General features: G+C 39.4%; 1 protein-coding gene across 13 annotated transcripts; it reads right to left on the minus strand.

Moving 5' to 3' along the window:
- Positions 1-792: 792 nt before the first annotated feature.
- MFF (mitochondrial fission factor) lies at positions 793-23,284 on the minus strand. Of its 13 annotated transcripts, XM_084530140.1 has the most exons (10): positions 23,140-23,233; positions 22,766-22,828; positions 19,642-19,859; positions 18,638-18,810; positions 17,699-17,787; positions 13,628-13,702; positions 10,551-10,709; positions 4,625-4,687; positions 1,864-1,948; positions 793-1,492 (listed from the first exon to the last, which is right to left on the minus strand). In XM_084530140.1, the coding sequence occupies exons 3-10, from the start codon at positions 19,856-19,858 to the stop codon at positions 1,361-1,363; spliced, it is 993 nt and encodes a 330-aa protein (XP_084386266.1). In that variant the 5' UTR covers position 19,859; positions 22,766-22,828; positions 23,140-23,233; the 3' UTR covers positions 793-1,360. The 13 variants fall into 13 exon arrangements, with proteins under 13 accessions (XP_084386266.1, XP_084386260.1, XP_084386265.1 ...); XM_084530134.1 differs by lacking the exon at positions 22,766-22,828 and having other exon boundaries at positions 23,140-23,284; XM_084530139.1 differs by lacking the exon at positions 23,140-23,233 and having other exon boundaries at positions 22,766-23,098.
- Between the last annotated feature and the right edge of the window lie 163 nt (positions 23,285-23,447).

Consider the following 23,447-nt stretch of genomic DNA (forward strand, 5'->3'; position numbering starts at 1 on the left):
GTGGGGCAGTGCTCCCTGCGGCTGCAGGATGAGCCAAGGACAAAAGGCCCTCAAAGGGGCCCCGTGTCATCCACTTCTGCAGCTGCTGTGCATCGTTATCTCTCACCAGTCTGTGTACTTGTAGAGCCCAGAAATGGTCCTGCAGAGTGGTCCCAGCTGTTCCAGGAAAGGTCCCCTCTGAAGCATCTTTTTGACGTCACTGCACTTTCTCCCATGCAGCGGCGCTGTTAGGAGGCTTCACACACCCAGGAAAGGGGCTGTGGCTGCTACAGCATTGCACAGAAGTGGTAGCCATACATTGCCTGGCAACACCAACACACAGGTCCCCTTCAGCAGCACAGCACCATGCACCATCCTCCCTCAGAGTAGGCTGGCAGGTACCAAAATGGCAGTGGATCGTGCGTCTCAACCAGGGATGTTTGAACTGACCAGTACATGAGGACACCAGGCTAGCTTCTCGTACCTATGTACTCACCACACACACCAAGAACAGTCTCTCAACACGCAGGGCCTGGTAGCACTGCAGCAGGCTGTATGGTGCCCTCCTGCTCCTTTTGAATTGTTCAAACCATCACAGCCACTTACTCCAATGCCTGCTAATTTAGATAACCCCCTAAATAAACTCTTAAAATAACATTAAACAATGCTTTTTTTGTTTGTTTTTATTAAATACACTACATTGGTATCTTGTACTCAATCTTTTGTTCACTCACAGACTGACTTGCTTAAAAATGTATTTTATAGAAAAACATCTGTAAAATTAAAGCTAAAATAAAAAAAATACATATTACACACCTCTGAACAGTCTGCATATTAGCAAAGACCACCTTTTATTATTTGACCTGAACATGTGCTTAAACAAGGAACACACTCATGAAACAGGACACACTCCTTGAATATGGCACACCTCTGAAACTAGGCAGACTAAAGGAAAACTAGTGCAGTGATGTTTAATTGCATCTAACAACAGAACAATAAAAACTACTTTTTATTCTTTTTTTTCCCCCCAAACCCATTCCATTTCTTCTCTTCCCACCACAAGAAAACATCCAGTAATTACTCCTGTAGGTCACTGTCCTTACATTGCATGAAGCAAACTTCATCTCAAAATCAGCTGATCCATATTTACATTGAAGCATGCAAAGGAGGATACTGCAAGTATCTGCAATGCAAATCTATTAAATACAGTATAACTGAACAACAAGGTGTCCCTTTAACACTGCAATTCTACAGCCTTTTTCTGTGGTGGTAGTTTCCAGTGTATGAATTATAAAACAGCATACAATTCAGAAACAGAAACAAATAATTCTGCAAATTTTGTTTGTATTTTCAACTACTAAGTTTTCTGGGAGAGCTGTGTCTAGCGCCGAAACCAAAGCCAGCTATTGAGTAGCCAGAAAGCTACAGTAATTGAGTACATAATCATTTCCCTCTTAGCACGCTCTTTGTTTTCTTCTTCCAGAAGTTGTAGACGCCGATTAAGTTTGATTATCTAGAAATAAATAAAAGCTTTTAATACTTTAAAGTTGCCAGACTTTCTAGAAGCTTCTGAATAAGCATCTTAGTATCATAATGGGTTGGATTTTAAACAATTGAGGTTGTGACTTTATCTTCAACTACTAGTGAGCAGACCTTTCTATTCCTGATAAGTAGGGGGGGTCAACGGAACTGGGCTTTCCAGATAGCGAGACCGATACAGATTTCTGAAGGCAGTCCAGCAGGGCTACAGAGAGTATTCCTCACCATACTCGTTACATGGCTGCCCTACCTTTGCAGCCATACCATTATATTACAAAAGACAACCTGCTTCTCCATTTTACCATTACAGATTTTTCTTAATATCAACGCCTATGCTTTACATACCTGTCTTCTTAAGGAAGCAGCATCTACAACAGTCATGTCATCTGGTGTTCCCTCAAGCGTTGTATCCATGTTGGAAAGACCGTATCTATCGGGTTAAAGAGATTGCTTAGTCCATAATAAGATTAGCAAGTACTGTATTTTATGAACATTTGAGTTGATATACTTTTTGCTGGTGATAGGCAGAAGAACTATAAAACTTTTTAGCTTTTTCAGAGTTGTATAATTCAATTGGATCCTAAATGAATAAAGCACGAAGACATATGAAATGGGTACTTGACTGAACCTGAGTGTATTGTTCTCCACATTTAAATACTTTTTGAAGATTCTCCACATCAACAGACTTCACGCTGTCACTTGGTGTCTCAAAATACTACTAGTTATTCAACTGAGTAGTGAATGCTGAAAATTGCCCAAGCTAAAATACTAAAGTTGCAATGGATTTGAACCAACCAAATGAAGATTTGGCAAGAACTGGGTGTCTTATGCTCAGTACCTCTTCAAATATCCCACAAGAACACCTATGGAGGTTAATGATCTCAGTTACAATAACCTTAGCATCTTAGGTGAGAGACAGAGAACCTTGCAAATGAAGAATTAGGTAGTCAGTGCTTGCTGAACTCAGCATACATCAGAAAGAAGGCTGCTCTCAGAACACCTCTCAATTTTCTTGATGCAGTGATTCAGAGAAAGCATTATTCTAACTCCATGGGCAGGTTATTTCAATACAGCACATTTATTAGTTGGGAGGGGGCAAAAAGTCTACATAAAGTATGTGATTTGATCATCCAAATACTACATCTTACCTAGATTTTTTTTCCAACAACCAACAGATAAACTCCTGATGCCATACCTACCACTGAGTTTCTCTCTTCCTATCTTAAAGTCTCAGTTTCCAACATTAATTCTCCTTGACTTAACCTGCTTTCTCATGAGGACACATGAACACCTGCTGCAAACAGCTGAGGATATCGAACAAAATACACGTCAAAGCTACCAAATTGAAAACACAATACACCTAAAAGAACGTTTACCATGTCATGACACAGTTATTGGTTAACTTTGACTAACATTTGAATACAAGCAGAATTCCTTAAGCTCACGGAATGCACTTAAATTCAGATCCTATTTTTGTACCACATCTTCTTCCATCATTTTTAGCAGGTGTCTATAGCATGAATGAGCTAAGGGCATTATCACTCCCCACACCCCATACACCATTTGTCAAAAGTTTTCCTGCCCCATTGTTCAGTAATATATTGCTTCTAAGAGTTGTTGTTTCTAAATGACAATTGCATTAGTCTGGACTTAGGTAACAATGAGATCTTTGAGCAACACTGCAAAAAGGAAATTAGTTTTTAATCTGTGCTTTTGGGGGGTTGAAGGTTAAACAGGTAAAAGGAAACACTTCTCTAGGTAAGATCAGGGTAAAAACAGGTTTTAGTAAAGAAATATTTGATTAAGCAACTGTCTGTCAAAGTCAAAACTGTTTCAAAAACATGGTATGAGACAAAAAAGTTTTGGTAACTATGTTAGCCTTAATGATTTTTTTTTCTATTTTTTAATATACTAAGGACACTAAACATTCATTTCAATATAGTTTGTGTTTACACTACTTACTGTTCTTTCAGTTTAGGCACTATTAAAAAGATTGAAACTTGTTATTTGCTTAGTTCTGTGAAGCTCACATTGCCATTAACAAGTTATTTTAAAATAAACTTAAGTTCTTGATAAAACAATACAAACATTCCTACTCTTAAAAAAAGGCCTAAAGCTCTGCACAAAAAAATCAAGTTTCATTTTCTACCATGATTTCAAAGCCAAAGAAGTTTCTGAGGATGGTCTTTCGTAGCCTCTTTTTTTTAAAAAAAAACAAAGAAACAAACAAAAAAAACCACAAAGAAAAAAAAACACTTGTAGAAGGTAAAGAAAAAAGAAAAAAGAAAGAAATTAGAAGATCCCACCCACAGCCTAGCTGTCCCCCAGCATCGCTTGGGAAAAAGAGAAGAGGCTCATAATTTCAATGGATAAGCATGTCTCCCTCGCAGGTCACAAAAAATATTAAGTCACAGGACATCACTGCTGCTCTACCAATTTCCAAACAATTCCAAATATTAAATCAAGAGCATCACCAACAAGAAATCTCTTGGACCATGACAAAAACTGAATTCTCAAGTTAGAGCTCAAGAACCACCTCCAATATTTACTGAAGTATAAGCATTATCTCCACTTTGATGAAAACAGAAGTATAGTGCGAAATGGGCACAACAGATGTGGAAATCCCTTAATCCAGACCACGACATAACACATTAAACTTACATCTAATTCCACTGAAGTGATATCAATCTGAAATAATGGCTGTAAAAACGTATCTAGCTACAACTAACAATCATAGGCATGTCTGAGAACACCTGAAAAATAACATGGTTCAAGGCCAAATTTTCCAGCAATAAAAATATGAAACTCAACCACTACTAATTAGGAAATACTCAAAGTATACTGCTAATGAAATTTAAAAGCCTCCAATTGCACATACATTTGAGTCTGAAATTCAGCAGCATATTGTATCCACTATGTAAGTGAGGTCTTGCAAGTGACTTGGATGGGTAAGGAACAAGGGCCTAAGATACCTCAAGAGATGAGGGGGAGGATATGAATTAGCATCATTTATAAAACATAGGAACACTCAGAAATAGGGGAATGGAAATCTGAATTTTGAAATCTAAACTAGTGGGTCATGACTAACAAAAAAAACACTCTTTACCTGGTGTTGTCATGATGAGGGTTAGAGGAAGTGGTAGCAGCTGACCCACCACGTAACACTGGCCTACAGCAGGATTTTGTAGATAGAAAGCACGAGATGGAAACAGGAAACGACAAACAGAGGTAAGAGGTAAAACACAGAACAAAAGAACATCAAAATACTTCCACTTATATTGTATATTATTTCAACACAATATAATACCTGTATATTTTATTGTGAATTGCACTTTCATATTTTAATTAACACTAAAAATGTATGCAGCTAGGATCTGTAAGTAAGTTTTTGATGGTACAGCTTCATTTGTGGAAGATTGGAACAGAAGTTTGGGAGGAGGTTATCAACACTGTAAAAGTAACAATGGAAGACATTTTAAAGAGTCTCCCCAAAAACACAAAATCCCAGGAAAAAAGTTATCCCCACACTTACAGAACAGAATAGCTCAGTTGGTTGGGACCTACAGATTTTGAGTTCAACTGCCTGACCACTTCAGGCTGACCAGAAGTTAAAGCACGTTACTGAGGGCACTATCCAAATGCCTCAAACACTGGCAGGCCTGGGGCATCAGCCACCTCGCTAGGAACCCTGTTCAGTGTTTGGCCACGCTCAGCAACCACCCCTAGTGCCCACCTGAACATCCCCTGATACAGCTTTGTGCATTGATGTGTCCTGTCTGTGCTGACAGGGAGCAGACACCCGCACGTCCCCCTCCTCAGGGAAAGGCAGAGAGCAGCAAGATGGCCTCTTGGCCTCCTTCTCTCAAACCCAGAAGAGCCTTTCCTCATAGCACAAGCCTTCCAGGCTTATAAAAGCTTTTTTAGCCATCTTCTCCTCTCTCTAAGAGAAGTTTTTTTGTCTTTTCTTTATTCATCTATGCTAAATATAATTCAGAAAACCTGGGCTAGTAGCCTAAGGACCATTTATAAAGGAGTGGCAGATCGCTCCAGGAAGAAATGACTAAAAGCTTCAAGTAGATGCTATGACTTCCCTGTAAGTACCGCTCTTTCAGATTTCCCTCCCTCCTTTTCTTTTTCTTCTCTTCTTCCGCAGAGAAGAAAAGGTTAGAGCTTTTTAAGTTGCTACAACTATACAAGCAGCAGCCTGTCAGGAAGAAGCTGCCATGTCCCAGAGCACAGCAACACCAGCAGTACCTTCCGACAACGACAGCACTGTGCATTTCAGTGCCTCTTGTAAGGAGCCATTAGTGTTCCACAGCTATGCTGGGTAACAAACAGAAAAAAGATTTCAGGCTTTTGAACGATTTCTCCCATTTTCCCAATGCCAACAGCAGGTATTTGTGCTGTGCACTGAACCAGCGTATGCTCCAGCCCCTAAAATGAAAGAATCTGTGGATGAAGGCTGTTCTGGGTTGGAGGCAGAGGCTTGGTGCTGAGATGGCTGGGAGAACACTGTGGCCTGACCTGAAAACGAGCAAGCACTGTGCAAAAATACCACAACCACTAGTTTCACTTCAAGATTCAGGGTCGAGGAACCTTAGCAAACTCTGCTACCCAGTGCAAGACATACTGGGAGGAAGTCCTGCTCTAAAGAGCAAAGTGTTCCAGTTACAGAAGATGTATATACATCTGTAAAGTTAAAAACAAAGTCCCATTGCATACCATCACGTTTTCCTGTCTAGCACAGAAGCCAGCATGATATATTTAAAAAAAAAAAAAAAATCTCAATACACACAATAAATGAATATTCTTACCCAAACAAATGAGGTCTTCCAAAAAAGTTAACAAAATTGGTATTTCTATTTTCTAATCAGAGAAATAACCCAGCTAGTTTGAAGTCCTGTCTGTCAGAGAATGTAACTTAATACCTGGAGACAACACAAGGAATTCAGTAAAAAGCAGCTATGGAACAGGTCACAGAGTTTCTCAGTGACCATAGCTGCCTGTAACTGGCAGATAAGCCAACAGCAGCTTGTCAGCATTCTGCATGCATTTCCCATGCTATCTAACAAAGGACAGCAACATTTGAACTTTGTGTCATGAGAACAACAGATCTTAAAAGTTCTCTCAGCTCTTGGCCTCTGTGGTAAACTTCAGATTTCAGAGATGTTGTGGAACTAATCGATACTAACCAACCTACGCTGCCTTTACAAAAAAAAAAAAAAAAAAAAAAAAAAGCCACAGGTCTGGAGGTGGCTGAGTGCTGCAGCAAAGAACAAAACTAGGGTACTGTGGGTTCTGTCCAAATTGGAAACTTGATCTAAACTAAAGACAAGCCTTTAATTACACTTCCCAACACAGCCAGGCTCAGTTAAGCAGCTGCACGTGGCTTCCTCCTTTTTTCTGCAGCTCACATTTTTATTTCTTTACAGGCGCACCCAAAAGGTTCATCCGAGTATTCTCCTGCCTCACTCACCCTTCCTACTTGCTCAGTTCCAAATATCAACAAAAAGTTTACTACCTAGATAACAGTGACCTCTTAACTGAGATCGCCTTAGCCCAAAATCAGCAGCAAATTTTTAGGTAAATACAGTATGCACAACTATAATATAGTCAAACTATTAAATACATGACCTTCTGAAAAGGAATATATTAAAAACTTTGTTTTCTGGCTACTTCTGTCCACTCCAGCCTCAACATTACACATGATCAGAAGCAGCCTTAACCCATGTATACTCAGCACTTAACTATTTAACTGCAAATATAATTGCAGCCTAAAACATGAAGGGAATGAACAGTAATGCACTTTAATAACAGTGGGAAAACAGGCAATAACCTAATGACCAAATTAATCTGGTCTGTCTTCCTCTGCTTAGAGCAGAGTATGTAGTGGAAATACCAGGGGAATGATGCAATCAGAATTGGGTATGGGAGGAAAACAAGATGTGTGGATGATCTAGGTACCTGTGTCCAGCTTACATCAGTTGCACACCTGAGACTGAGGCCAGCACGTTCTTTGTTCAGTGGGGGCAGCAGCTATGTTGACTGCTCACTGTACTTTTCAACTTCTCTGGAAATCTCAGAATGACCTTAAGAACAGGCCCTAGGACTTTATTGATGTGATCCAGATGTGAACTGAGTAAGAAGCTCAGCTTCTGAAGTACAGAATGGATTTGGGCACAGAGCAATCAGTGCCTAGGTAAAACTGCTCTTCCTGCTTGCCTCAGCACTACAATTACCTATCAAAGCCATAGGTTTGTGTTTCTCCCGGGCTCCTTCACATTTGCAGACCATTTCATTTGCTTCTGAAATGCATTACCCTCATCCAAAGTCATGTGTAATAACTTCCATGGTCTTAACTCACATCTTATTTTACTTCTGCCATGAAAAACGTCATTAACACCCTCAATATAAGACATGATCTTGCAACACGTCAGGAAATGATTATGTGGGTGAAGATTAGCACTTAAGGAGGGCTGTGGTTTTCTAGGAAGGACTATCCTGAAGAAAGGGTACAGCAATGATCTTTCATACTTTTTTCTTCTTAATAAAAAGTTACTGGTCTAAGAGGTAAAAAGTAGTTCAGATAAAGTACAGATATTAAGACAACTTTATTCTCATATGATAATGTCTTTTTACCTGCATTTAAGACATTACTAAAATCCCTAAATACAGTTTTTATTTATTGCTTAAAGCATGTAAGACCAGTCTTTTAAAGACCAGTGTTTGGCCCTACATTCATTTGATAGAAATTTAAATGGAAAGAGGGTTAGAACTGGGAAGCAAAACTGACCTATTGTCCTTGTCCAAGCTGAAGGAAATGCAAGAGTAAACAGCGTAAACAGTGATCATTAGGTTGTTGCCCATTTGATTAACCTATCATGCCAGCAATGCCAACCAAACCAGGCATAATTCATCTGCAGCAGATGAACCAGCACCTACCGTTAGCAGTTTTAGTAGATTGAGAGCTAATTCTGAGAGTTTTTTGAAAAAAGCAAGCCATGAAACAAGTGAAAGCTATGTCTAGTGAATAGCACAAGTCAGATCTTGCTCATTTTAATAAGTGATCTCTTCTAGTCATAAGCATATTTAAAATAGGTAACATTTTCAGATAGAAAGCACATTATAATATAGAGCAAAAGAACAGAGTGCAGTTTCAAACAATTTAAAATAAACAATATTTTGCAACCATGCAAGTGGATCATCCAAATTTCACATTCCTACGCCAGCTGTAGAATAAGTGGGTATCTAAACACCCAACCACAAAGAATACACTTTACCCTATTGATTAGTTCATTATTTTGGCAACATTCATTCACAGGTGAATAGCACCAGTTTCCTGTTTCTTCTAAGAAGTTTAGTAAGTATAAATCAAAAATGACCCCAAACCAGGAAGAGTAATGCAGCTTTTGAAGTATTCAGAACCCTAGAATTTTTCTGGTAACTAAGGTAAGATGAAAAGCTATGTATGAATATGTGTATCCAAGAAAATGTGGGCAAGAACACGCCCAATGGAAGCCAGGAATAAATCCCAGCAGCTTCACTGCAGACTGGGAAAAGGGCTAGAATTTCACTTAATTTTAACAAGGACTTTTGGCACAACACACAGTGCTGTTATTCAACAACAGTTGAATTCCTCCTTATCTAGGAGCTTTAATTTTGTAAAAAGAAAAAAAAATATTCCATTTGATCTTTTAATATTGACAACTAAAAAAACCCAAAATTATCCAACTGTGGACAGTACTACAGTTTGCTCTTTCATAGGAATCAGTGGGGGTTAAGCACCCAACTCAAGTTCAAGGAGAACTAAGCATTTCTTTTGGGGGGTGTTTTTTGTTTTTTTTTGCTATATAGATATATTATTTTTAATTTCTTCAAATCCCAGTTAAGGGTATAAAGGCCAGCAAGACTGGAGTTCTACATGATTTGATAACGTCAATATGGAAATTTATATACTGTCACGTCAGCAGGCATGGTGAGCTACAGGAGGTGCCAGTTTGGAAAGTGACTGCTAAAACTTCTCAATAAGATTGGTTTGATAGTTACACTTTCTTACCAAAAGAACTGAAAAACAAACCCTTTGACTTCACACTAAAAAATATTAGGAATGCTGCTGGTATGTTAGCAACCAGAGGCAGACTGGGAATTGGAAAGAACTTCCTACCACAGGCCACACTGAAGGACTGCAGGAGGAATGAGCAGCTCCTTCCAACCCTCCTTCAAGTCCACCTCTCAGCAAGGACTACAGACCATGTGCAATTCTTTCCTGAATCTGTGTTACCATACTACTGAAACGAAAATTGCTTTTCAGAAATTAACCTTGTTTTCACTCTTTATAAATGCTTCTGCAGTGATGAAAATGACATTCTCCTAATGCTCACAGCAAGGCTTGTTTTGGCTCATTACCTCTCAAAGTATCAGCTTACCCATTAGAACAAAGCCAATTAATTACAGGAGCAAGTATATATTGCCTTTTTTGCTCACAACATTGGGTGAAGTGGTCACCATCAGTCACATATCAACAAGAGGTACTATTCACTAAACTGACAGTCTAGTGTCTTGACACATTATTACAAGCAGCATCTACAATGTCTTGCATAATATTCTACTTAGTTTCTGCACATTTCTTTTAACAATTTATGGCAACATCACCCCAATCTTATTGATTTGCACCATTACTCACCAACAGAAAAGCAGTAGGCAAGGCTAATAAATGTGCAGTTTTAGGATCAAGTATTAATTGCAGTAAACGCTGACAATCTGGCAACTGCAAAATCTCTTTCACTCACGAATTAGCATTTCCTATTTTGATTTTTACATGGAAGGAAATCTTAATGTTATATTTGACTGAAACAGAAGCATTTTGAAATGTGAATTTTGGACAATTAAATTGCTTATGAATAGTGAAAGCAAAGGAAAGCAAAAGCAAATAATTTCATCTCATTGTTTTATGAACAGAAACCACACTCCACTAAAAAGAAGGAAAAAAAAAGAAGCAGCAGAAGCTGGCAGAATCAGTGACAACCAATCACCTGCGATTTTCATCCAGCACATCCAAGACCTGCTGGTAAGCCCTACGAGTGGAAGACTGGATAAACGACAAAATGCCACGAGCAGAGTAAAGATTAGTTCCATCTTCAGGTAACATATTGGGAGGACAAACACGAGCCTGTTGCAGTGATGGTGTCACACTGTTCATACAAGCATAGTAAATGAAGAGAGAAATACTACAGTCAGATTTTTAATCAAAAAACTTTTCAGATAGTCCCCATTTCAAAATGTTTATCGCTTGTTTTCGGTTTACCCTTCTCCCGCCGTTATAAGCTGACACCCCCAAATCCAGTAGCACAGGGATCATGAGCTATGTTTATATCAGCAGTTTAAAACTGTTATACAGGGTAGTTGCATGAAGTCCTTGCCCAGATAAGTCTGTACCTGTCAGAGTCCATAGTGAAGTCCTTATTGACATCAATGAGAAAAGTGTTTTTAAAAGCACAGGCATTTTAAAAAAATCCTACCCATAATCTCTTTCAAAACACAAGCTTTTTCAATAAGGAGAATCTCACACAGAATTCAACATTTCTTTTTCTTTGTGCTGTGAGTAAAGATAGAATTTTGATTTGCATGTGAACAAAGTTTAAAGGCAACTGCTAGAACTCAGTAAAAAAGGGGCACAGAATTCATATCCCAGTGATAACAACTTACATGATCTGAGGTTTTGGCCATGATGCATAACAATACTTTAAAAAAATAAAAATACAAAGGATTGAAATACAAGCATGAGCATTTTGGTTTACAGGATTACACAAACCTAACAGAAAGAAATTAATTTTGATAAACTGCATTTCATGTGCTCATTTTACCTGCCATTATCCACACTGTCCTTCACACATCAAGGCTTTTCTTAAATCAGGAGTTTTTAATTTAAAATGAGATACTTTAAGAGGAAGTCATTTGTTAGCTTAATCATTAATATTAATATAAATGCAAGACAAAGTGTGAGTTCACTGTATCCTTTACATCTTGGAATAGTTTTTATTCCAAGATTAGCATCTTTAATTCAACATAATCCCTTTAGCCTTGCCACTTGTACTTTGCCACAACAGTTTATAGAGTTATAATGCCAATCTTCCCACTCTTGTTGGCATTGTTATGAAATTAAGCATTACCAGCAGAGTACTTGGAAGTGGACTTGATATGTGGATAATTTCTAGATAGGTCATAGCTCTACAGATACTCTGTTTTGAATAGAGCTGCTTTGCAACTGGCTGGCACCACAATCTGAACCGAGTAAGAAAGAAAATCCATGGAAAAGACAGATTCAAAACATGTTACACAGATGTCACTTCAACCACAAAAGAGTTAGAGCTATCTTAAGCTTCAAGAGACATGCAAAGACAGAAGTGGCTGGTGCTTGACTGATATTGGTCGTTATTAATCAGTTGAAACACAAATATCTTTTCTTGTTGCTGTTGAGTAAGCTTGGCCAAAATAAAGGAAAAGAGGAGAATGAGAAGTCAGTAAGCATCTACTTCACTTCGTTATGTATTTTATTTTTCCCTGTAAGAATTGCAGATTATTATTATTTTTTTTATGTTTATAATGACTTATTTTGCCATCAATAGTAGTGGTCACAGCCACAAGTTTTACTCTTTAGTTGCATTGGAAATTCCAATATTCCCTAGAAAAATCTCCAGAAGCATGAAAATTCTGCCACTAAAGTGAATTAATGAGACTTTCTATTCACGTATGGATTTGCTAGCTTGAGGAAAGAGCTGAAGGGTTGAGTTCATATTATGATTTTATATTACAGTATTTTTTCTTATTCAGCCTAGTATTTGAGATGATGAACAACATCTTTAAAAATATTGCAAACTAAGATATTGTAGAATTCCTGTTGTCCAGAATGCTATTACTGTGAATAACCACAGCAACGGCATTCATAAAGTTTGTGTGGAAATAAACAAAAAACACATACTAAACTAGAACTACACAAAAATTCTCTACAAGAAAGTCACAGGTGGGAAACATTATTACAATAATCTCATAACTATAAGAATAATTCTATGAAGGGCTCAAACCATTAGGGAATGGGGGGGGGGGGGGGGGGGGAAGGCCAAATTCTTCTAAGTTTCTTTTTCAGGATTCAAAATTGTTCATCTGTAAGCATGTGGTAGTCCTTTGAACTACATCAGAGACCATGGAGAAGCAATGTTATGAAGCAAGTACCTGATATACAAATCAGCCAAGATAACGTAAGGATTCTCTAACACTTAACGTGACTACTTATCATTAGAGATTGTAGCTATCCTCCTCCTCTCTTTCATTGATAGCAAAATGATCTTAGTCTTCAATATAATTTTGTTCAAATGTTCTGAAAAGAATTCTTATTTGCAGCTACAGCCAGTTATTGTCTCAACGCTTTCTGGCTAAAAAAAAAACATAAATAGAATTTGGAACTAAAACAAACAACTTGGAGTTATAGAAGTTACTATGGAGGAGCTCAGTAACATTCTACGACATGCAGAGTTTCTAGCTTCACAGGAATCTCCCCAAAGCCTTCTCAAAATATTTGAGGTATATGTAGGGCTTATTTCAGAATTTCTCAAACTATGAAATCCAACTCTCTAGGGAGAAAGAAAGTTTTCCCTTTCTCTAGGGGAAAGGCAGGAGAAGAGAAAAAATTACCTGTTCTCCCTTTTTCAATGCAGTCTTGGTAGTTTGTTGACTTCTGATTCAAAGGAGAATCTTTACATCCAATATAAGCTAACAATGACCAACTAAAAGCTTAGTTTCTCCAGCTAATCATAAACAGCCAAAGAGCAAAGAATCAGACTAATATATATTTTTTTAATAAATCAGTTGTTAATTGAAGCTCTCCCTTTCCTTCTAACACCATTTACTTTTTCCTGTGTTTCTTACACAAGGAAATGATTTGGCAAAGTTTGAGGAAGCCTGCAACAAAATTAGAAACCACACATTCAGTGTAGCAAAGCCTGTTTCACATTTTATATTCCAAATTAATCTTAGTCAGAAAATTAGTATTGCAGAGAACTACACAATTAAACACACTCTTCATTTTCTTATACTAGGTAACATGTAGGCTTACGTGCAATCCTTAGTCGAAAGAGGTGACTGGAACCGTGGCATTTTATTTCTTGGGACAGTATCTGATCTGTGACACCTTGAATAATAATTGTAATCTCTTAAGTAAGCATCCTTTATAAATAGAGGGAATAAAATTTAGAGAGACATTATTATTGCTACACACGTAGGTAGTTATTGTGCAAGCAGGTGCCTACTTGTTAGTAATTCTTAAATGCTTTTTTTTATTTTTTTTATTTTTTTTTTAAATGAGACCATCTCTAACTCCCAACAAATTCTTGGAAGAGTCTTTGCATGCAAATGGATGACAATAGGCAAAAAAAAAAAAAAACAACAAAACAGAAAAACCTATCTGTACCATGTGGAGAACACAATGATAAGTAGCCCAGCCAACTTCTTGGCTTCAGTCTGACAAGCTAATATAAAACATTTTGTCACTTTTAAGGTCAGACACTGGAATTTCACAGAGTACATCTGAACATTTTGTCTGAGGACAGCAACGTCCTAGATTAAAACTGGAGTATTATACTCCTATTCAGATAAAGGTTCTAAGTGACAGTACTCCATATGCCTTCTCAATGGGATCCTCACCACAGCATCTTCATAGCCTATCATGTCCATCAGAAATTTGAATCAAGGAGGTAAGAAAAACAAGCAACATTTTTTGTTTTTAATAGAAATTAAATATTTGAAGTAATTTCAATTGGCTGTAAGATGTGGACTGTTCTTCCTATGAAGCTGTAAATCAGACTCAAACATTGGAATAAAGAGATCATCTTTCTCAAATTAGATGACCAAAATATTCATTATTGTAGAAATAAACTACCTGGACATGACATGAACTTACAAGTCAAGCTAGTTTTGATGATGCAGCTTTGTACCGCTAGGACAATTAGAACAAAGCTACTGCTTTCAGCCAACACCACTTGAAATAAGAACTGCAGGAGCAGCTGGTTCCTTGCACATTTGTAAAACAGTGAAAAAAACATTTCTCAGGGATGTGACAGAAATTTTGAAGTGATATGAATGAGATATAATAGTTACACACTTCAGTTTTCTGCAGTGCAAACAATACATTTGTAGTGTAATTTCTCTATTTCAGTAGTCTGATTTATCAACAAGTGAATTCATCTTAGAATAAATGCATCATATTTACCAGGAACCTCTAGAAGAAATAGCAGTCTACAAACTAAGTGAAAATCAATACCATCTGAGGTAGCATAAATTTGTACCAACCAGGTTGGTTTGCTTGTATTTCTTATTTGAACCACTCAGTAGCGCTTCCACGCCAGCAGCTCCTCCAAGCAGCTACTACAGCTAAAACTGAATGCTACATTATTAGTTTTGTTTCTAGAGTCACCACTACTATTTTATTTCCATTAAGCTTGCTTTTTTTTTTTTTTTAATCTCAAATTTGCAATATATGCCTTCTGGACCTACACTGTGAAGAACCACTAGTCAAGAAATACCTTTCCCACCAAGTACAAAAGACTTGTATGGCTCACACAAATGCAGGAAAACCAAGTTTCACCTCGAGCACTGTAGTTTCATAATAAGCATTCACAGAATGTTCTCCTGAGGATTAACCAGGTTCACAGGTATGTTCTCCATCCAGAGATTGACTCAACCCAGGTGAGACAGAAATGTCAGACTCAGCATCACTGAGAACACAACAGCATGTTCAAAGTGATTTCCTTTTCTGGATCACACTGCGTCAAAAGAAGCAATGATGACAGAAAAAGAAGCAATTGCTAGGAATCAGTGATTTCAGAGCAGATGATCTATGCAGGAGGCACAGCATAACTTCTGTCATAAGAAAACAAGTGCCTGAGAGGATGAGAGACAAATGAAGTTCTACAAATATAAATTATCCGCAGGCTGGCAAGCGTGGAATTTCTTCGCCACAGTGAAGAAATACAGATTCTTCCACATTGTCAGTAGAGAGCACAGATACGGGAGGCTCAATATTAGTTGTTATTCTTCATACAAACAAACAGAAGAGATTCTGGATCAATCTCAAGTTTATATAATTTTCCTAAAAGAATGTAAATGCTTTCAGGACTTGTACTTGACAGATATTATGCAGGCACAAGTATGAGCATTGAGAGAGGGAAAACTCATCTCCTGATGTGTCAGGATTTCCTAGCTGTTGTATATGATAAACTGAGTCATGCCAAGTAGAAGTTACTTACTTCATTGATCACATTTTAATATTTACAGAATTCCAGGTTTGTATTGCCTTGCTAAGCCTCTTTGAAGGACTGCTAATAGATTAAGCAATTGTGACAACAAATAGCATTTAGACAGTCTGAAACCAGCAATTCCACATACAGCAAAGCACACAGGTGAGCTTTGCAGGTTTAGAGAACTTTTGGATTTGAGAAACCCAGATGTGAGAAATCTCAGAGTGACTGGGTACAGCCATTCAGAGTTGATCCTGCCAGCTTTTCAGATCACAGCCCAGGACCTTCAGAAGAGTAAAAAAAAAACAGAGCAAGAATAAAAGTGATTTCAAGAAACTGCAACAATTCATACACCATCTGTTTTTCCTTCAACAGCAACACACCAAAGACTGAAAAAGCAGAGCTGGTAACATCAAAGTGGTAAACCTTTTCACAAGCAGCTTCCACCACACGAAGACCTGCCTGCATTGTGTGCAGACTATCACATAGGCATTCCTGCAGAGTAATTACAGGCACATCCAGCCCAACCTATTTTAACCGGATGACCGATATCAAAGTGAAATTGGGCACTTAGTATGCTGCTATAATATTTGCAGACTGAGATGATCAAGGAGCTTATGGACATAGATTTCATTTTGCCAGTTCAGTGAACGTATATAATTCAGTAGACTTGAGCGCCTAGATATGTGCAATAAGCTTGTATCAACTAAAAGCCTGATTAAGTAAGAGAAGAAAGATATGCAACAATATTTCCATGAAGATCTGGAGGAAGAAAAAGAAAGTTATAACCTCTGAAATAGGCATTAGAGTACATTTCACCAGTTTCAGACAAAATAACTCACAGGTAGATAGATACATGTACATTTAGTACTTCCTAGTAACCCTGCTGTAAATAGAAGAAAACAGGCATTTCTAGGACATAATTCACCTGATCTGTTTTACGCTAAAAATAAATAGATCCTAAGTAGGTCTTGCACTTACTTCCCTCAATTTACTGCAAATTAAATTTCAGGTGATTTAATAATACTGTGTTACACAGCCTACATTTGTTTAGTGTTGATGAATCCCATTGTGTGGTCTCACTTCTCATATTCTTTCAACAAGGGAAAAGGTACTCTTTATGGTAGCTGTATTAGGAATTGTTCTGACCAATACATGAAGTGTTAAGTTGTGAAAACAATTACTGGCAGGTGGAAGAATGCCATCACTCAGAACACAGTGATTAGTCAAACGACTGTCATGTCTAATCAGAATATACAGACATGTACGTCTTCAGAAAGCACCATAAGAACTGTTACCACTGATGGTACCAGAAGATGAAGCTTCCGACTTTAAATGCTACTTGCCATTTTGGTCTTAAAAGATTACGATATGAATTCACAGATTCCAATGCATTAAGTATATAGACACCAAAGAAAACTGACTTTTTCTAATATTCATGAGAAATACCGGAGATACCCATATTCCTTTGCCTATGAATTAAAACCATTATGTAATACCAGTGGGAAAAGGGAACAGTTTACTGCACAAAGAACTCAATTTCTTTGAGCAGATAACCTGAAAATTCAGGAAAAAAAAAACTATACCACTTCACCAACTCAAAAAAAAACACCTCCTAAAGTAACAATTCAGAGTAACTGGTGAAACAGTGGTGAGCCCAGAAACACTCTCACCCATACACTCTAGGAAGACACTTCCCAAATACCTTACTGAATGTCACCTTACTGAATGAAATGCAAAGAAATTAAGAAAAATGCTAGCCTACTACTGTTAAAAATTAAGTGTTTGCTACTACATTTAAAATGTTAGGAAAACAAATACACAGAGATAAGGCATAAAAGAAATATGTAACAAAGCTGTAGTGCAGCCCAGCACCCCATTGCTCTACTCACAGGGAATCATTTCGGGCCAGCTGGCCGTTCTGCCGAGTGGCGTTTTCGCTCATGGAGCGTTCTCTTTTCAGTCTTCCCACTGAGCGAACCTGTGTACGAGTGAAGGAAGATGGAGATAAAAGACAGGGAATTCCAGCAGAGACTTAATAACTTAGCACTGGAAGATTAGCACTGGAGATTTAAGTTAGATCTGTTCTCAAGATACAAAACCATATTTTCATGGGTTCCCAGAGATTAGAAGAAAGACATCAGATGAGAGGACCTGATGCAGGTACATGTAAAACCAACTTCCGAACTTGTTGCCATCCTTTATATATGGATTTGAATTTGTAACAAAGCAATCTGTTACACTTAATATTACTTCCTTTCACCAGAGACAAACACTTTTCTACTTTGTTTTCCAAGTACACAGAATATGCAACTCCTTAAATATTTCTCAGTTATTCAGATGCCAATTACATGTCATCCACCTGGATGCCAATACCATACAATTCTTTGAAGTACTTTTTCAGAGTTTTAACAAAACTCACTAGTTCTATGTGTTGCAATATCATATATCAATGAATACCAAAGATTAATAATACATGTCAAAACAATTGTGTGTTTTCTGATAACCTGCAAATTAAAAAACTCACAGCTTTTTCTTTAATCAAAAGGGTTATTTCGTTAAAAGTACTTTGAGCAGTTCTAATTATGACTTCATTTTATAAGTGCTGTGTAAGCTTACTGAGACTGCCAACCCCTAGTCATCTGTCAGTGAAATATGGAACCTAAAAGGCACAGTTTAGAACAACTGCAGTGCTTATAGAAATATTATGTATTTTCCCAGCTTATGTTTGTACCAGATACGTCTGCACTACTATGGAGAAATCACTGGTTCTTTCACTTTGCTTTAGAAGAAAGTTTCTCAACCAGGGAAAGAGCAAAATAAGTACTAGCCTCTTCATTCTGAGGTGTCTGCTGTGGAGGTTTTTCTAGGTCCAAAAAATCTAGTGGTCGATCACTAAGAGAAATAACACGGGGAGGAGTTTTCAATGCCAGTGGTTTGAATGCAGTAGACTGAAGAAGGTCAAGGTCTGGTGGTCTGGAAAGTGGAATGTCTTCACTGTTACCTGCAAGAACATCAGTTGTCAATAGAAAGATTTCTGTGGCCTAAGGGTTGATTTTCTCAGAATATGCCAAATAATGAAGAATATTTTTTTAAGAATCTTGTTTGTTAAAAACCACGTTTAAAGCTTTCTTAACTAGCACATTAACTGGCACTTATTTGAGCAGTATGCCTGAGAAATCCTAAGCAACATCAACCGTTATTGAAGTGAGGGCACTTTTAATCTCTAGACATAGACCTATTAAAGCATATTTGTGTACAAATACAACTAACTGGTGATTTGAACATTTCCTTCTTTCAAAGCATAAAATACACACTTCACACATTTAGCAAATTGTAAGGCCTTCAGCAGCTCCAGGTCTCTCGCTCTAAAGCCCACAGCCATAAATACTAGAGAACTCGAGAGAGTACACCCAACACAAACAGAACCTTAACATGATGATTATAATAAAAAAACATTTTGAATAAGAAGTGTCTAATATATAGTACATGCCCCAAACTTCTAACAGGAATTTTTAGCTTATTAATTAAAAAAATCAGGTATAAATCAATAACTATTAAATCTTCTTGCCCATAATCCAGAAATGGTTTAGTAAGATGAGAAGTCAGCAATTCAACTTTCTGTTCCTAATTCCTTCATTAACCGTCTCTGCTACATTACACCAAAATTATTCATGAAGCATTTTCAGGGATTGAGAAATCCCTGTCTGAAAACTGGAAAAGCATCACACATCTTTTTCTTTATAAAAATGTATAGAGATACATGACCTGTAAGAAATTTGGGGAATTAATTTAAATGTTTGCTTATTTTTCTTATATTGAGGTGCAGCAGTACCTGCCACTACAATCCGCTCTGGAACCTGCATCGTTACACTGGCATTTGGGAATCCTTCTGGGACGTCCTTCTCAAGGTCAGCATTTGGAGGAGCCACTTTGAGTTTTTCTGGGACCCTCATGCGCTGGCTGATTCCCTCAGTGTACTCCATTTCGTACTGAAGGCGATTAATCTCTGCCATCTCGGCAGCTGGCGATGGGAACGCAGCCCCACTCATTCTGACAAAAGAAAACCAAAAGCTCTAACAGCAGTACATGAAACCAACAGAAAACAACTAAAAGAATCTCTCTGCTGTGATTCCTGGGCATGTGTTAAAAGATCCCAAGTAGACTTCTTTAGAGAAACAAACTACACAATAAAATATGTAGAAACTTCAGTCCCAAGGGGCTAAGCACCGAGGGCAATGAGCTGAGAACAAAGCAGTGCTGCATGCAGCACCCAAAGCTGCACGAGGGTCCTCAACTGGAGCTGTACACCGCATGCAGAACTCCTCCTGGGTCACGTTTGTTTGCTTTTCTAAATCGCTATTCCTGCACTGGCTGGCAGAAGGAGAAAAAACATTGGTAAGATCTTCAGGATTGGTAGGAAATCAAAACATCAGTCTGTATTTGCACAGATCCAGCGTACCAGTATTTGAGAAAGCGGATAAAGCCTCACAAAACCACACATTGAAAGAGGGGAAGAAAAGAGACCTAGGCCTCTGCTATCACTCATCCAGATCTCAGTCTTACAAGGACACGTTTTCTTATCAACAACCTGTCGAGTTGGCTTGAAGACCAAGCATGTTCATAACCTGCTACCAATTACATGCAATCACATAAACATTTCCCTTCTGAATTTTCTGTAAATGAAAATCTTACAAGGGTTTACCAATACTTTTATTTACGCAAACATTTTCTTAGAAAGCAAAGGGATTTCATAGGAAGCAGCAAAGGAATTTCCTAGAAACTGGGCTGTGATGGTTATTGACAGGGCAATTGCTGGAGAACTGTATTGAAGACACAGACAGAGATAACTTTTCTCTTGTTTTAAAGGTGTGCAGGGTATTCAGCTTAAGACTGGGAGGAAAACAAATCCTAGAGCTACAATTGAGGGGCTGGAATGGGGCCACTGATGGAAACTAAAAGCTAGAAAGATTCACATGGCTGAGGAAAATTTTTCTTTGAGGCAGTGGTTAGCAGACCTTGTCAATGGCCCATAACCACTCAGATTATGGTGATGGTTAAGACCCTTTGGTTAAGACAATGAAAATCTGGAGCTGCAGTTAGAGCGAGGCTGGGAAGTGGCTCCAACAGAAGCTGAGCTGCAAGAAAGACTCAAATGTGAGAAGCTTTTAATCCAGTCAGCGGCGGGGGGGCCCTGTCCATAGCTCAGCCTGAGATGAGTTATTTTTACTGTTAGGGTTAAGAGAATTATGTATTTCTACACATATATGCACACATACAAGGTGCAAACACAGTTACCATGGGAAACCCACCCAAAGGAAACAAAACTTGCTGTAGCAAGAAATCTTTTGCTGGTACTGCTTCAAGTAGCTCCCTAAATGAAGCAATCGATTCTGGCAAAAGAGCATTTTTTTGCCACTGTAATTGCAACTGCATTCTTGTACTATTTTGGGCAGCAAGGCCACGTCTGTTGCTGTGCACACACTCTAACAAGCTGAGCACACAGAACTTGGCCAACAAAACAGCAGGACGCACCCAAGGAAATTTAGCCCCTGCGACCCTATTTTTTGTTGTCAGTGTTAAGGTTGCAATCATGACACACAAGGGCAGATTTTGCTTGTTTTTCAACATGGGTAGTGTGCTTCCTATGGAACCAAACCAAGCCAGCTACACTTCGTCCCATCAACCTTCCTGGGCACAGAACGAATAGAGCATCTCCAATTGTTTATAGTTTCATGGGTGTTTGTCGCATGTAGTTATAATTAAGACTAATGCTTGGCCACATCACACAGAAATGGTACCTTCCCTATTTATCAATCAAACCTCAAGTTAATAGTAATCTGCAGACAACAGAAATAAGCACACAGAAGGATATGGTCAGACTGTATTAAATGCACAAATTCAATATATTAAAAGCATAATCCCTTTGGCAATCCATCCTGGGACCCTTGGTGCTGTTCTCAAGACTCCCAATCACCACGGATCAAACAAAATAAACTCACTAATCTGAAAGCCTGATTCACACCAGCACACTAAGAACTGGGGCTCACAGAGGTCTCCATTCCACATAAACTTAAAAAAAAAAAAAAAAACACACCATCACAAAAACACATAAAGACAATACCTGAAATTATGCACCGATTTAATCCATCTGTATTAACTCTTACTGTTTGTGTGTACCAAACGACAGGAATTTGAACAACCCTTTTCACTAGCAATAAACAGTTCAAAATACACCTGGCCTTTGTAGTAGCTCAGGAGGTGCACGAGCAGCTCCGTCACTTCACAGCTCTTAGATTTAAGATTTTTTTCTTGTTGTTTCTGCCCTTTGGTCTTGCAAGCTATGTTTATCTCTCTTGTGAGCTGTCAGCCCCATCAGCCAGTGACATGAAAAAAGACCACAGCCTTCAGCAATTCTGCTGCCCAAAATATGCTTGCCCTTTCCAACGAGGGTCTATGATCAATAAAGCACTTCCAGACCAATAGTAGTAAAAAAAAAAAAAAAAAAAAGTATTAAAGATCATAATATCAGTATCAGTAACAAATTTCAAGACCTTAAAGTCCCCAGGCTGTCTGCTGGCAGCAGCATACGAGGCAGTTACTGCTCAAGAGACTTGCTAAAGGTCCTTGACAGCGTGTTTGCTGTGTGACTGCAACTCCCACACAGCCCTAACGCGGGTTCTCAGGCATCACCACAGCTTCCCTTACGTTTGGCATCGCCTCGGTACGTAAGTCAGCACGGCAACTGCCTTCCAGCTGCAAGACAAAACACACACACACCGACAGCACCCGAGAATCGTCCCATAAAGGGCTTATGAATAAAATATTGCTGGTCAGGCTCAGCTGCACCCGCTGCTTGCCAAGGGCTGAGTAACAGCAGCTCCGGGGCTCGTTGCTCTGCCTCTCCCGCCTGCCTCTCGCCGCTGAAAATCGTTTTCTTTCTGCCACATCGATCTCACCTTCCAACCCTCCTGGCACGGGGAGGGCACAGCAACCGGCACCGAGACTGCTGCAAGAACAAACTGCGGACAACCGAGCGGGGCTTGTTAGTAAAAATGTAATTGTTTAAAGGGAGCACGAGCAGAAGTCAGGCGGTTTGGCGGGACAGCGCCAGCAACGCGTCCTGAAGGTACGGGCTGGCGGCGAGGGAGGGCGGCGGGGCTGGTGCTCAGCGGCTCTGGGGAGGGACGAGCCCAGGGGAGCGCCCGGGGCCGGCACAGCGCGAAGAGACGGCGCGGAAACAGGGCCCGGGGCAGCGCGGGCCCTCAGCGCCCTCCCCCCGCACCCCCGGGGCTGGCAGGAGCCGGGGAAGCCCTGGCGGGGCCGCACTCACCCACAGGCGGCCGAGCCGGGCCGGGGCCGGGGCCGGGGCCGGTCCCGCGGCGGGGCGTCAGGCGGCGCTCAGCCCAGCGGCACGAAGGACGCGAAGCCCGGCGGGACTGACCCCATCGGGCCGCCGTAAGGGTTGCGGGGCCGGGCACCGCGCGTCACGTGGGGAAAAGAGGGCGGAAGCGTTTCCCGCCGAGGCCTCACGCGCGGGACGGCGCGGCGGCGGCCATGTTGAGTAAGGGCAGCGGAGGCCCCGAGGGGAGCTGTGTCCGCGCGGCGCCTGCGGCGTTGTTAATTACGGCTAATTAACGT

Source organism: Aythya ferina, assembly GCF_964211825.1.
Source record: "Aythya ferina genome assembly, chromosome: 9".
NCBI classification, from domain to species: Eukaryota; Metazoa; Chordata; class Aves; order Anseriformes; family Anatidae; genus Aythya; species Aythya ferina.